Below are 15,406 nucleotides of genomic sequence, written 5' to 3' on the forward strand. Positions count from 1 at the left end.
TTAGGCTAATAGATTGTTTTGTCTTGTTTCAACAACAACCATTACCCATCCGCTTTCTAACCCTTTAAACATCATAACAGGTCACGAAAAAAATAAAGAGAAAAAAATGATTTATAACGTTGTGTTTCTCATGGGGTACCGTCGAAGATTACCCCCCCCTCTGATTAATTACTTAATTAAGTAGAGAATTACAATCCCAAAACAGTCAATAACCTGAAATATTTGAATTAGAAATTTGAGATAGCTCTTCCCTGTTAATTCAGAACTGATAGACAGTATCCGATGCATGTACTGTATAAAGGGATAAGATGAGGTTGTTTAAACAGAAAAAAAAATGTTAATTACACAAAACGTCAAGCCAGAACGCAAAGACCAATGTTGTGGGAAGTACGAGCGCAGTTTTCATTTTATAACAGGTTGGATGAGGTGATCTTCCCCTCTTGACTCAAGTTAAGTCGCAAACGAGGAGGAGCCGCAAAACCCTTCGGGGCATCAGTTGGAACCTGCTCCACAAATATAAATAGAGCTTCCCTAAACCCGAGGAAGGAGTAAATCACAGTATACGAGGGCTGAGTTCAGCACACTTCTGAAAGTCTGGGGAAGGAGAAATTTTTGGCTTTTACAGCACACCAAATGAATGGCTCATTGAAACACTGAAAACAAGTAAGAGGGGAGAGTAAGACAAAATCAGTATTTAAACGAAAGGGGATTCTTTTAAATTTGTTATAAAGTTTGGACATATTGTGTTTTTTTTCCCCCCAAGGTAAAAATAACGCAAATAATAAGTAAATAGCCGTTTTTGAGGGGGACAAATAAACTAGGAATACAAAAATAATAAGATTTAAAATAATATCAACGATTTATTACTAAAGATTCCGGAAAAGGGAAAGTGGAAATCTCAGCTGACGTTCACAGCCAGGACTCGCAGATGGCTGCTTTGATTAGTGGCTATTCCTCGTGGCCGGAGAGTTTCGAGCGCTCCGCGGGAGAAGGGGAGCTGCCCGAAGGACACACCGCGCCCAGATCCTCGGGGGACAAAGGGTCGGAGCCCCGCATCAGAAGACCCATGAACGCCTTCATGGTGTGGGCTAAAGACGAGAGGAAGAGACTCGCTGTCCAGAACCCCGACCTTCACAATGCAGAACTCAGCAAGATGTTAGGTGAGATTTCTCGGATGAGCAAGGCGTCTTGCATTCACATATACAGTATATTGTGCTTTTCAATAGTTGGGAAAACAGTACAGAAAAGCCTTAAAGGAAAAATTAACTGAGTGTCCTTTTACATGCATTCATGTATGGGTTAGAGCTGTTTCTTATGATGAATAATTTAATGTTGTTTTACTTAACATCTAAGCTTTTCTTTGCTTGAAATCAATTTTTATTGCACCTTCCTCAATTCTAATTGAAATTGACACAGTTTTATTTTAAGGAGAAATGGTTAAGTCTGACACTAAAATAAATTACATGCGGAACCTGGTAGAGTCTTAGAGAAAACTTTTCTTAATAGGTCACACAGCGAAAGGTACCTGCACTGAAAGTAGGATACTGTACATCTAGTTAAAGTACCTTCACTTAGAAGATTACTTGACACCTGAGAGTGAAAAGTACCTTAACCGAAGTCGGCAAAACCTGCTTGACCGCAAGCTCAAGCTCCAGCTGTAAAATAAATGAAAATAAAACCTTGACATACTTAACGTTTTTTCACAAAATTTCAGAAAAAAAAGTTGTAGGTTAAGGACAAACTCAACGCTTTTCACATAGCTTCGTTTAAGGTGTCTTAAATGTAATTCAGAATCTGTTCTAAATGTGTTTGATGTAGTAATATGCTTGTGAATATAAAAAACGTCAAAGGTGTAATTAAAGAAATGTTTTTATATAGCTGCCTTTGATTATATTTCTATATGAATGCTGTAATGTTAAAGCTAAATATTATATTCATGAGAGTTTCGTTTGGGCTTCAAGGCGCTTTTGTAACACCGTAAAAAACCTATAAAGGATTTTTCTCCAGCGATTGAATTTAACGATTATTTCAAATCAACTTTACGGCCGTTAATGATTTTTTGTTTTAAAAAGTTTATTCTGAAGTTATTTTAACTGTACCTTATTGGTTATTTCTATAAACTTCCACATTCAAATTAATAATTTTTCGTTGGGTTTGTCTGGGTTAGAAACAAAACCGGAGTTCTTAATATGTTTTTGAAGCATGTGACGAGTTGCGGTAGCGCATAGTGCTCATTTTCAGCACCAAGGTTCTGTTTAACAAAGATAGTGACCGATAACCTTCAATGGATGCGCTATGAATCGACCGACTCAAATTCAGTAACTTGTAAAGTCCGGCTAACTGGTGTAGATATTCAGAAAATAGCTAATGATGGTGAATAACGGTACAAAACTTTTAAAATTACGTATTTGTTAATTTGTGTGTTCCCATAAGAGTTCACAGTCTTCACACAGTAGTCAAGGTAACCATTTTAACTTTATTTTCACAACTAATTTTTATTCTATGAGCTTTAAAATATCCCAAAATTCCAATGAGCCTTTTTATACTAGAAATATACAGACTTTAAAACGTTTTAAGGCTCCATGGCAGTAACAATTCTTTTAAGAATGAATCTTTAAAAGACACACATTAACAACAATAAACAACAGGGAAATCAAGACTTTATATAATAAAATTTAGATTGACTCACTTCAACGTCTTCTTGTCAGTTTATAGCATCTTTATCATTTGAAATAACTAAAAATAATACTGACAAATAATGTCACAATTGTATGATATTTTCAAAACCACCTTGCAAGCACACAAGAATGCTGAATGATACTAATTTACCTGCAATATTTGATGCATGTATCCAAAGACCTGTATTGGTCTATGATCTTTAGAATACCATGTGATATGAAGATTATTTTGATTTAAAAAGTGTCAGAATAAAGCTGTACTTTGAAAGTGGTAAAGATACTAATATGGACATAATGTAAAAGAAGAGTTTCATTGCTAAATTGAAAAATCTAAAATCGCTTTCATGCCAACCAAATATTTGGGGCTGTATACCCCAAGATTTTTTCCTCTTCAGTCCTCATTTGTGGATGCTAGATTTTTAACTTAAATCATGCAAATCATCATTTTAAAAAAGTGAAACACTGAAGCACTCTGTGACTGTGTTCAAACTGCAAGGTCAGTTATTGGCCACTGGATTTCCATAACTGATATTCTCTACTACAAAAAACCCTATAACTGCATATAAAAAAATATACTGTTGGTGGTTTATATGTTAATTGTGTTGGATGATGCACCTCAACTTCAATGTGTACCCTAAACTACACTCAGACATTTGAGACTCTTCTAAAATCCCAGAATATGTTGGGTAAAAAGCATGGATAACTAACTGGCAAAATAAATCACAAGATTAAACGCAGCATGCCGATTAAAGAGAAGAAAGAGCTCAAGTTCTGTTTTTCTCATTGACCTTATTTTGTGGTCAGACTCTTCCTGTTGCTTTATTTCCCCATCCTTTGGGTGAAGTGGAGTCTGATGCACTACCTTCCTTCCACCTTAATTCTGACACATGCAGAAAACAAGTCAGTCTATCAGTGAACCATACCTTGGCAAACTAGAGCAAGTGGGCGAACGATCTTTAAATTATGAGCAACCAGGAATTAACTTTATGTACTTCTTCTGATACGTAGTTTTTTAAAAAAAAATCTAAGTTAACCTTACTTTTCTTCTAAAGCAATCTGTGAAGTCTTAAACAGGATTTCCTTGCCCTTCTGTCCTAGCTGCACATCACCATTTCAGTGTTTTATCACTAATCCAGTTCAGGAAGAGGAACCTCAGATCAAATCCTATTCCAGACAACCTCTTATTGCATGGTCAGTCAGTTCCGAGGCCAATCTGACTGAATTCCAGAGATTTAAAAAACTGGCTGTTGGTTGTATGACAGGAAACAGTGACTATATGCTGTAGAGATATAGCATCAATAAAAGATGTGTCATACGGGGCTTCTAAAGCATGACATTTAATACAGTACTTGTTACTCCCGATTTCAATTAAGATGAATCCATCTTATTTAGTGTACCGACATTAATCTAGTATGTTTTATTTTGTTTAAAATCTAACAAAATTGAATTTTAAAGCATTCATTTAGTTCAGGACTTCAGAATACAAATTCAAACACGGTTGCTCACCTTTAAGGACTTGGAATGGTTTGATTCCTCAGTCCGTCAAAAAACTGCTCCTTATCTGTCTATACACCTGCACTTTGGTTGGATTCCTTGGACTTTCTTCCAGTTCCGAGATTGAACTCCAAGACCTTGGAGACTGTGCAGTCTGCACTGTTACTCCGCCAGTGGAATGATCTCCAAGCACATATTAGATTTACAAGTCAGTCACTACCTTCAAATCCCGTCTTTAATGTGTCTGTATTCAATTTGTTTGTCCTTGTCTGAACTGTTTTATTCGTCGTCTTGTTTGCTTGGAAAGCCCGTGACGATGTGTCATGAAAGGTAATATATAAAGTAGATATTATTACAAAAATGGACCCAATGATCAAAACCGTGGAAAAGACATTCATTGGCCTCCAGCACATATATGTTACAGACTTTATATAATTAGATGCACCATTGCAAATATCCCTTATATTCCAGTTTAAGTGTTTGCAAGACTATACATGAGTCTTTTCCTTCATCTTTATTAGTGCAATAGGCATATGAAAAGTATACTTCAGACATGAGCTGTGCATATATTAACAAATCTGAAAACTACTCAATGCAGGGCATCTTGAACAATTAAGAAGTTAAAGGCATCAATAAACGTTACATTAATCGACTTACATTTGCTTTGTCAACCTCCACTTAATTTTTTAACATATAATGTTTTGAGAGACATATTTTATAATACAATAAACAGTTTATACAGGAACTAATGGGAAACACGTTTTTTTTCCCTGCACTTTACTAACTTACAAATTAAGCCTGCAAAAGGCAGAAATTAGTGGGAGAAATCCATTAAAGGGGATAAAAAGAAATCTTTAAAAATAAGTTACTCAGTCAGATATATACTATTGCATAATATAAAACCATTTAGAAAGTCCTTTCATAAACATGGTATTATCCATTCAGCCAGACAATACATAGAATGGTCATTTTAAGAGGATAATTACCTACGTAGTTTAACCAGAAATGTAGGATACTTTCTGTAGATTTATGTATAATAATGCCACAAACACTTGCATTTTTAGGTTTTCTTACTTTAGTATTTCAATGATAGAGAGATATATACAGTAATTTTTTAAATCAAATCAACAGCTGCCACTGTTTAGACAAGCTCACAATTCTGATTCTTGCTGCCCTTTTCTTGATGATGATGCTGAAGTTCAAATGTGTGTTCAGATCTCAGAACAGTCCTCATAAAAAAGAGCAGTGGTGGTGTTGGCCCATACTTACTTTCTTTTGGGACTTTACTGGTCTTTTTTACTTTATTCCCTTGATCCTACAGTATGTTGTAACTCTTTAATATCACTTAGAGAGGTTACATAATAAACTGTGGGAACCATGGTCATGAAGAACAGTGCAGGAAAATGGAGGAGTTTTTTTAAATGAAGGATATCCCTTTGAATTTTCCTTTGTGGGTAAATGTATGAAAAGACTTTAGAATTATTTTCTTTGGAAGAATAGCCCATTTTCTTGGTTTCTGCAATAAAAGTCATTTCAGCTTCATTTTTGATATGATTTCATCACTTGCGTAGTTTTCTAACAGGAAAAGCACAGTAGGAAGTCATTTATGCTGTGACTTGTGCATTTAATTATGGCACTTTTAAAATTGTGTTCTAACATGAGCGTGCAAGATGCAGAAACATTGTGGTGCTTGATAAAGTACAGGTCCAGTAATATGTAGGTCAAAGATTGTAGCAGAAAATCATGCATGATATTTTGCAATATGGAGATGGGCATTACGACATTCAAATATTAAGAGTTTACACTGATACTGGTGCTGCTGTAACAGTGAGTCCAGCGCCAGTCTCAAAGATAAAATTATGCATGGAGTTTATATCACCAAAACCAAGATGATTCTTAAAGCTGGCATTAATAGTCCTCACCATTGCACTATAGCTACAAGACAATGATCCCCTACAAGCAGGACACAGCCTCCTTTGCTAACAGCCAAGTTGATGTCAGGTTGCCTGCATTTGATACTGACCCCTGATGATGTAATTGGGTTCCTGAGGTCTTACATGTAATTGAGTGGATCTCAGTTGATCAATTGTTCCTATCAATTAGCAACTTTAGTAGATTGCTAGGTAGAATTGACTGCTGGGATCAAGCGATATTTGATGGGTGGACGCTGAGTCCCCTTCGAACCTCATGTCGTGACGTTTCTGCCAACGACATTCTCAGTTAGAGCTTCTCTTTTTCACTGACATCATGACATTATTGCAGTATGACTAACACTGATGATCTTGCGTGCTTTTCATGTATGAAGACATCACATTTGCATGTACAACTTCGCATTTCTTACTGCGAACATGCCTTTTTTGGCATTTCATATACAGGAGTTAATGAGGACTGGAAAGTGGACTTGTTCCACTGGCAAGCTGCAAGCCCTCAATGAGTCAGATTTAAACAGAATAATTGTTAATGTTGCATAATAAATTCATTATGCGTATATGAAGTGTATGCTATAGTTTTAAAAGCTTAACACCAACACCAGTAATTGTGGGAAAAGACCTACAGTATTTTCTTTTTGTTCTTTTTTTGTATTTGTAATTTCTAAATATCTGGAATAATTCAGTGAATAAGAATTTTGTTGGTGACAAATTATGTTCTAATTTGAACAACGGTTTTTATTAGTTTTTTGTGTTGTTTTGTAAACATTATAATTTTCTTTCCTCTTTTTAAAGTGAACTCTGAACTACAGTAATATTTGAGGAAAAGAGGAAAACACTAGTCGTTGTATTTAATGTACACCATATAATAACAATAAATAATATGGACTGTGTTTTCAGTATAGTAATATTGAAGTCAAGAATTAAATACACATGTATGTTATTTTAATTAGTTTTCACTGAATTCCACAAATAATTAATTGCTGGAGGTACAAGTGTTGTTATTCAGAGAACACTTTGTCCCAATTTAGCTGTCAGGATGCGCTTTTAATGTATGATGTGTTTGGAGGTATTGAATCTCCTCTAGGATTTCCTGCCTGTGCTTTCCATGGTTTATAAAATGAGTTTGAGTTTGAGGAAAACTGATCAGATGATTTTTTTTTATTTCAGTTCTTCTTTTTAGTCTCACTTTTCTGTTTTGTATCTGACCTTTCATAATATCCAATAAGTACACTGGCAAATTAAATTGCAGGCAGTTGACATATAGTCTTAAAAGGTTTAGGTGGAGAAAAGTTCCCCTTGATAGTAAACAGATTGTTTTGTACATTTTTATTTATTGCTTTGAAAGGAACTCGGCATGCACCTTGCAAATACTACACCCATGTCTTGTACACTCTCCTGATTAATGTGAGTATGTTGGAAGCGTTTTGATTTTTGAAGCACCAAATGTTATTAGTCACGGAAGACTTTCTGATCCTCAAGTCCACGGGCTGAGGAATGCTAGGTTACTGCTGTGAGTGCTGTGGTTGGGGCAGTGGCACTCTTCAATCTGACCTGGACGTTCCAGGCCAGTGCTCTGGTACAGTGACTGAGAACACTGTGCTCTAGGAATTGCCATCCCTCAATTAAAACATTAATCCAAGGAGGTCCTGCTACTTGGATTAAGGATCCCATGATCCTTATGTATGAATTTTGGGATTATATGTGGACATGCAGCAGTGTTATGAAATGTGACATAAAAACGATGATTATTATTTTAAATCTTCCCACATTTTATGGCTCAAGATCTAAAAAATAAAAAAAACAACAACAACATCTCAGGACTCTAGTTGTATTTGGGTGTTCTGTCATGAAATCCATGTGTTTGCTTCTTTTTTCTTATCGGAGCTTTATTTAGGTTTGATGAGAATGTTTTATCCAGTTACTAAAACAAAAGCCTTTATCATTATGAATATGTGATACCTTGTGATTTTTATACTGATTTCTGCCTACACATACTGTTGTGTAACATTCATACGAAACAGGCTTAAGTCAGCGTGGCTTTTTTATTGATAATTTAGGATAAAGTTACTTTTCAGAAATGAAATCCGGAGCACATCTCATGAATTTTGTTTTTGCAATCTCTTCTTACATTAAAAATCTTATTCCGATGTAGGAACAGAGTTTGAAACTGATAGAAAAGGGTTGGTTGTTCCTTGTGCTAAAAGTGCATCTAACCTAAGAAATAGACTAAATTTGTCTTACGAAATGTAAGAAATTAAAAACATCAGGAGAATAGTTTAGGTTGTAATTTTGGAATGCAGACGACTCCAATCCATGATTACAGTTAGTGCAAGAACTTGCTTCCTACAGCGTTTCCCGTCTCATCATAAAGCACGTAAAAGGGAAACATAAATCAAGGTAGGAAGGTTAATTCGAAGTGAGTCAACCGAAAATTCCACGATATTTGGAGAGTTTTCGAGCCTTTCATCTTATTGTATTGTTTTCGAGAAAGCGGCAGTTTAGCGGAGCCAGTCCAGTACGTCAAAGCAGCGCAGTAATGTTGTTACTGTACTGTACATACGCCTGCAGCTCTCCTTTGTGAAATTAGTTCAGTTTATTGTCAGGAAATTATTTGCTTCATGTACCATGTGTGAGGTGACTCACTGAAAAAAGTTTGGAGCTGGAAACCTTGCCAGCCTGATTTGTTAATCCGGATCTAGAACACAGTGTATCCTATTCGTGGGTTGCGGGTACTGTAGTAAAACAGTGCCCGTGATGCCACTGCCAGCTGGCATGGATATTTGAGAAAGTTTGTGTGAATAACAGCTACAGCTACGTTAACATTTCACGACAAAACATTTACAAACAGCGAGTATGTATATATATACACGTACAGATGCACAAAGCGTTTTTACAGGTATTTAACAAGACACATTTTATACAATCTGTTGGGAATCATAAAGCAAAAAAGCAGATACTGTACATTAAAAATGGAAATAATAATCCAAACAAGTGTGATTCTAATGTAATTAATTTTGTTGTTTTGTTTGTTGCTTTTTTATTTTTACTTGTCCTATGATGTCTAAGAATATAAACTTGTTTCATTCCCTTTATGGTATCTCTTTTGTAAAATATGTAGCATTCAATCTGTTGAAAGTTTCACCAACTTATTTTTTCTCCGTATGAGTACTGTACAGTACGTCACTAATCTGAAATTAACGTATCTGTAGTTGCAAATGTTGCGTATGATACATGTTTTTATTTTAAAAAAAGAAAATATACAATACTTTAGACCAGCTTCCAAATACAGTTTTTATTCATGCCTCTGATACCATTATTTTCTGTTTAAAACACGAGTATTGCTTTTAGAACCTCAGATTTGTATTGACTCTCACTGCTTTGGTTTTTTTAATATGGCGACTGTCTGACACGTGTTGTTCTGCAGTTTTCACGAGAGGGAAAACACAAAGTGTCTGTAACGCAGTTCCTGAGGCAGCGGAGAAACCGCGACGCACTGAACTAAATCCTCTTTCCTCTCGGTTTTTAAGGCAAGTCCTGGAAAGCCCTGACCCCGCCGCAGAAAAGGCCGTACGTGGAGGAGGCGGAGCGGCTGAGGGTCCAGCACATGCAGGATTACCCGAATTACAAGTACCGCCCGCGGAGGAAGAAGCAGCTCAAGCGCATCTGCAAGCGCGTGGACCCCGGCTTCCTGCTCAACGGCCTGTCCCCGGACCAGAACGTCCTCCCAGACAACCGCAACTGCCGGCCGGGGCTGGACAAGGAGGAGGACAGGGGTTTCTCCTCCAGCCCCGGTCTGCCCACGATCAGGAGCTTCAGGGAGCCCCCGAGCTCCAGCGGCAGCTTCGACACCTACCCTTACGGGCTGCCCACGCCCCCAGAGATGTCTCCGCTGGACGCCATCGACCACGATCACGCCTCCTTCTACTCCTCCTCTTGCCCCGACGACCCCCGTCCCCCTCATATGAATGGCCCCACCTACCACTCTGACTTCTCCCAGGGCGCCATCCACTGTGGGGGGCCCCTCAGCCAAATGCCCCTGCCCCAGACAGGGGCTGCCATGATCCCTCCCCCTTCCAGCTGTCCTCCCCAGCTCTCCTACTACAGCCCTCCTTACCCCACCATGCATCACAATCTGCACGGCCACCTCGGGCAGCTGTCCCCACCTCCTGAGCACAGCAACCTGGAGACCTTGGATCAGCTGAGCCAGGCAGAACTCTTGGGAGAGGTGGACAGGAATGAGTTTGACCAATACTTAAACTCCACTGGTCACCCTGACCAAAATGGCATGACCATCACTGGGCACATTCAGGTCACACCAACTTCTGTTTCCTGTCCCACCAGTTCTTCAGAAACCAGCCTGATCTCGGTGCTTGCCGATGCAACAGCAGCCTATTACAACAACTACAGTATCTCCTAAGTGACCCTGCCCCTTGACTAAAAGAGACAGAAGCAATTCAGGGGCCCTTAAGCACAGTATTATGGCCAGAGACAAAGACAGACAGAGCGAGAAAGGACTGGGCTCATAGACATCTCAGGGTTGCACAAACACTACACAATAAAGCATATTGTTTTGCTATTTCCATTTTGCGCTCTATTGGACTAATCAAGACTTGTTGGAAGTGTTTGAGTTTTCTTGCTTTGTTGTCACTGTGGCATGTATAAATGCTATCTTACCTATTTAAGCATAATGTTCCACATTACGGTTATATGCATTTTTGTTTTAAACTAATTGTTTTCTTTCTTTGTTGTGTTTGATTCTTTAGAGCTTGGGCTAATGTCTCTGTATCATGTCAATGAACTGGGATGTTACCCACTGAGGGGTTTATTTTTTATTTTTCTATAATCAACAATACCCAGGCACGTCTTAAAGCAAATCCCGTCATAGAATGTATGATAATGTCCAGAATTTATTGATATTGGTGTAATATGAAGAAAACACTTTATAGAGTTTTGATAGTCTTCTGTTCCCTGTCTTCTACATACAGTATGTACTCCTGAAATAATAATGTTAATAATATTAATAAGAAGAAATGCTGATTTAGGTTTGTGAAATGAAATTAATTTAAATAAAATACAAAATTTTATACGCAGTATATCGTCAATTAAATATTTATATATATATTAAAAAGAACAGCTATACATTTGGTCAACAGAATAGCTGTCAACTGTCCCATTTATTGTCTTGATGGTTGCAGACAGACAATTCATTTTCCCATTTCTACCACTCTTTTGCTTATCTCTTCCTGTCAAAGAACACTATTTTCTGAGCAAGTGGGGAGAACTACAGTTAGTGACCTCTCATATATTTTCCAGGCTCTTGGTGTCTTTTCCTAGCACTACTCTTGAACAGTACAGAGCTTAATGTCCGTTGATAACATCCATTGATGTAGGACCGATGGCAACTGCTGGACTGATTCTCCTGCATTGGAAAAACATGTTACTCAATTTGATTGAAATGACAGTTAGCAATGAAAGAATACATTGGTGTTGGAGAATGACAATTTACCTGCAGGGTTAAAAGGAGGGGTAAAATATGACCTTTTCTCAGTTAAATTTACTTTTGTGTCTCTAACATATTTGGATGGAAAAGAAAACAGAAAATGTGATTTGCAAGAATTTGTTGCAAAGAAACACATTTTCATTTGATAAATGCTTATCTAATGAAATATGGGGGTTGGATGTGTCTAAGTACAATCTATAGGAACCATGTACAGTACTTTTGATTTATGTGCACCTAAGGGGTCTGCTGTCTGACATAGTATCATCTTATCTCAGCTGGTGAAGAACATAAGGGTGAAGGATAGTGTGATCATTTAGAACTTTTTTGTACAGAACAGAAGGAGGAGGGATGAATCTTGATTTTATCAAGATAGCCTGCACACATGAGATGCATTGTCCTTCTAAAGACTTTACATGACACATCAATAAAGATGAAAGAACACAGTAAACAACACTCCAGGAAACGAAATATTCAGGTGAGATTTAACAAATATTAAGAACAAAATAAATGTTGCAGACAAGAGGAGGACATTTCACCCATCTTGGTCATTTGGCAGTTTAGTAGGTAAGTGAATCTCAATCTCTTGCAGCTCAATTTTCTTGAAATCTCAATTTCCTGCAGCAATTTCTTGATGGAGTACAGAGTTTGAGTCTTAACAGTTGGTTGGGACCCCTGTTTCACACACCTAAAAACTCATTGTGTTAAAAGCGTTTCATTTTCTCATACTAAATGAATTCTGTTCTACTTTCCAAATACGACCCTATGTCCTTGTTTAACTACTGAGCATGAATAAGTCTTGACTCTCTCTAAGCCCTTTGAATTTTATATACTCGGATCATATCTCCTCTAAATCCCCCGTGTTCATATTGAAAATATTAAGTTTATTTAACCTGTCTGTGTATAACATAATTCCAAGACCAAGAATAATTGTTTTTGTCCTTTTTTTTGGGCTATAACATCCTTGTTGTTTTAAGTCTATAAAAAATTAACACAGATTTCAAAATGAGGTCTTGGTAGTGCAAAGCAAGAGAGCAACTTAGGTACAATCCCTTGTTTTATATTCCACACTTATTGTAGAACCCAACCATTCTGTTTGCTTAATATTTCCTCTCAATTTCTTGATGAGGACACAGAAGAAGTAGCTCTTTGCAGCTCAGAATCACCCATATATATTGCATGGTAAGTATAGTGGACACTTCCTGAATAGATCAATTTGCATTTAACAGCCCTAAATGCTGTTAATTGCAGCCCTAAGTGTCTGCCCAGTTCTTATTTTTTAAAATCGTTTGTTGACTATATCAGAATATAAATAATTGGTATAGATCATGAAGAATGATGTGTCTAAAATGGATCACAGGTGTACATATGTTAACATCTGCCCAGTTAGACTTTATCAATTACAACAATTTCCCTACGGGATTAATAAAGTATTATCTATCTATCTTTATTCCCTTTAAGATTGAATAGTATACAGTATATTGCTCATTAACCTGCTCATAGGCTTACATTACCTTGGGCTCCTCCAGCTTTTATTAACATAATATAGGTTATAAAATGAAGAACTCATCTAGCCCATCTGGTACTGTAGTTAGTAGCCGATTGAACTGTGAATCTCATCTAGTTGTTTGTTGAAAGAAAATGGGGTATTGGCTTCAACAACATAGCTGGGTAACTTGTTCCACAATCCTTTATATAAAAGAAGAGCTTCCTGCTATCAGTTTTAAATACACTCCCACATAGTTTCCACTTGTATCCTCTGGTTCATTTTAACTGTTAGTTCTGAAATTCACTGAATTCATTGTGTCGATACCTTTGAGGATTTAGATTTCTTGAATTCTTGGATCCGGTCCTCTTGTATTCTTCTCTGTTCAAGACTAAAAGAAAATTGTCAAGAAAATTGTCTGCTTATTTCGTCTGCAAGCAGCAATAAGCTAAACTAATAATAAATGTAGCACTGCAATTGTCTGGACACTATAGAACTTAAACTCAATATGTTCCAGATATTACACCACATCGAAATTCTGCTGTACCATGGGCATTTTGAAAAGTTAAGCTTCTTCGGTTAGCCGGTCCATTTTGTGTAGAACAACAAAAACAAATATGTGTTTAAACTGAATTGTGAGTTTTGTAGTTGGGCAACGATATAATGTGGAGAGACACCCTCCTTTTTATTGAATGGTATTTTCCCAGTGGAAACAGTATGAAAGTAAACAGTATGTAAAGCAGCTAAAAGCTCCTTCGCAATGGCAGCAATCCCTGTTTTCCAAGCATGACAACTGAAACATCTTCCAAAGTGGATCATGACAAGGAACAAAAAAACCTTTACAGACAGTAAAACTGCTAAGGGCACAATGACTGTGATGGCTAAATCTTCATTCAAGGATTACAGAAACAGTCCCAAAGTCAGAGATCAGAGCTATTTCAGAGATGCACTTAGATGCATTTGCTATTTGCTATTAACAAATCTAAAGGAGCAGTTGGAGCAGGATATACAGTAGGCACAGTACTTGCCAGTGGTTCTCTTTTCAATGTGGTGAATCAAGTAATCAAGTGATCTTGCTCAGTAAACAGTTTGAATGGTACAGGAGTCACAGTGGAATTTTGTTGCCACTGAAATTAACGGAAAATGTATGATATCTACAATGTGATGAAGTATTATTTCATTTAAAGTAGTATGGTAATTAAGCGGGTGTCTGTAATAACAGCTGCCATGACCAGGTAGAATGTAGATGTCATTGCAAATTGTAAAGATGACCCAGACTTCCTTCATTTCTTGAACTATGTATTATCCTCTAGCAGGCATTTTGTGCAAAACTAATGGGTTTTGATTATTTAATGGCATCTGTCATAAGATTTGGTCATTCAATTGCACAAACCAAACAGTGCTGACAGTCCATCTTACTTCTGGAAGAGATGTCATTTGTGTATGGTAAACCTTTCTTTGATAGCTCAGCATAGGGAAAAACCTGCATCAATCTTTTTCAGTTTTGGCAGAAAAACAAGCTTTCATGGAATCATGAAATGAGGATACAGCTTAGGTTACATAGTTGCTTCATTTGGCATTTCTAACTATTGTCAAACTCAGATAATTCTACCTCTCTGTGAATTGAAATTTCATCAATTCAAAGTTCTGAACATATCCGAGTGACGAGCACCTGGATAACTCCAACCTAGTCAACCTGCATCAGAAAAGTACTTTACTAGATGGGCTAAAGTGTCAAGCCTCTCATTAAAACAAGGTACAGCATGCATGCATTGTTATTAAATGATATCAAATAATCCATATTGGAAGAGCTAAAGGGTCTATGTTCCCATATGAAAATATATAGATTATAAGTAGTTGGGATGTTTTTTATTACACTGAAGTAGTTCTCAAAAAAGAAAATGATGCTGACACTTATTGTAGAAATGTACTGTAGGAGTCTGTAATCTCCTTTAACTTTAATTCTTCTTTGGTTGCTCTTCTCTGAACTGATTTCAGAGTAGCAGTATCATTTTTCTGTGGTGTGGTGACCAAATTTGTACAGAGAGTACAAATTGGATCTCACTAGTGATTGGTACAATTTTAACATGACATCCCTTTATTGATATTTAGTGTTTCTTTAGTATCATCTGCAGACTTGATTAGCTTACTAACTATAACAGAAACAACAGTGGAACATTAATATGAATTAGGAGGATTGAACCGTGAACAGATCCCTGTGGTACTCCACTAATTACTTTATACCAATTTTACCATTAACCCTTTTATTTTAACTAATAACCCCTTCTCAGTCCAAACAACTTATCTTTGCAAACTGTGT

At 36.9% G+C, this 15,406-nt stretch overlaps 1 protein-coding gene across 1 annotated transcript; it reads left to right on the forward strand.

Moving 5' to 3' along the window:
* Window positions 1-473: 473 nt before the first annotated feature.
* Window positions 474-11,193, forward strand: sox7 (SRY-box transcription factor 7). The gene is made up of 2 exons (XM_088626369.1): window positions 474-1,160; window positions 9,631-11,193. The coding sequence occupies exons 1-2, from the start codon at window positions 929-931 to the stop codon at window positions 10,518-10,520; spliced, it is 1,122 nt and encodes a 373-aa protein (XP_088482495.1). The 5' UTR covers window positions 474-928; the 3' UTR covers window positions 10,521-11,193.
* The last annotated feature ends 4,213 nt before the right edge of the window (window positions 11,194-15,406 follow it).

Source organism: Lepisosteus platostomus, chromosome 3, assembly GCF_059453375.1.
Source record: "Lepisosteus platostomus isolate fLepPlt1 chromosome 3, fLepPlt1.hap1, whole genome shotgun sequence".
NCBI classification, from domain to species: Eukaryota; Metazoa; Chordata; class Actinopteri; order Semionotiformes; family Lepisosteidae; genus Lepisosteus; species Lepisosteus platostomus.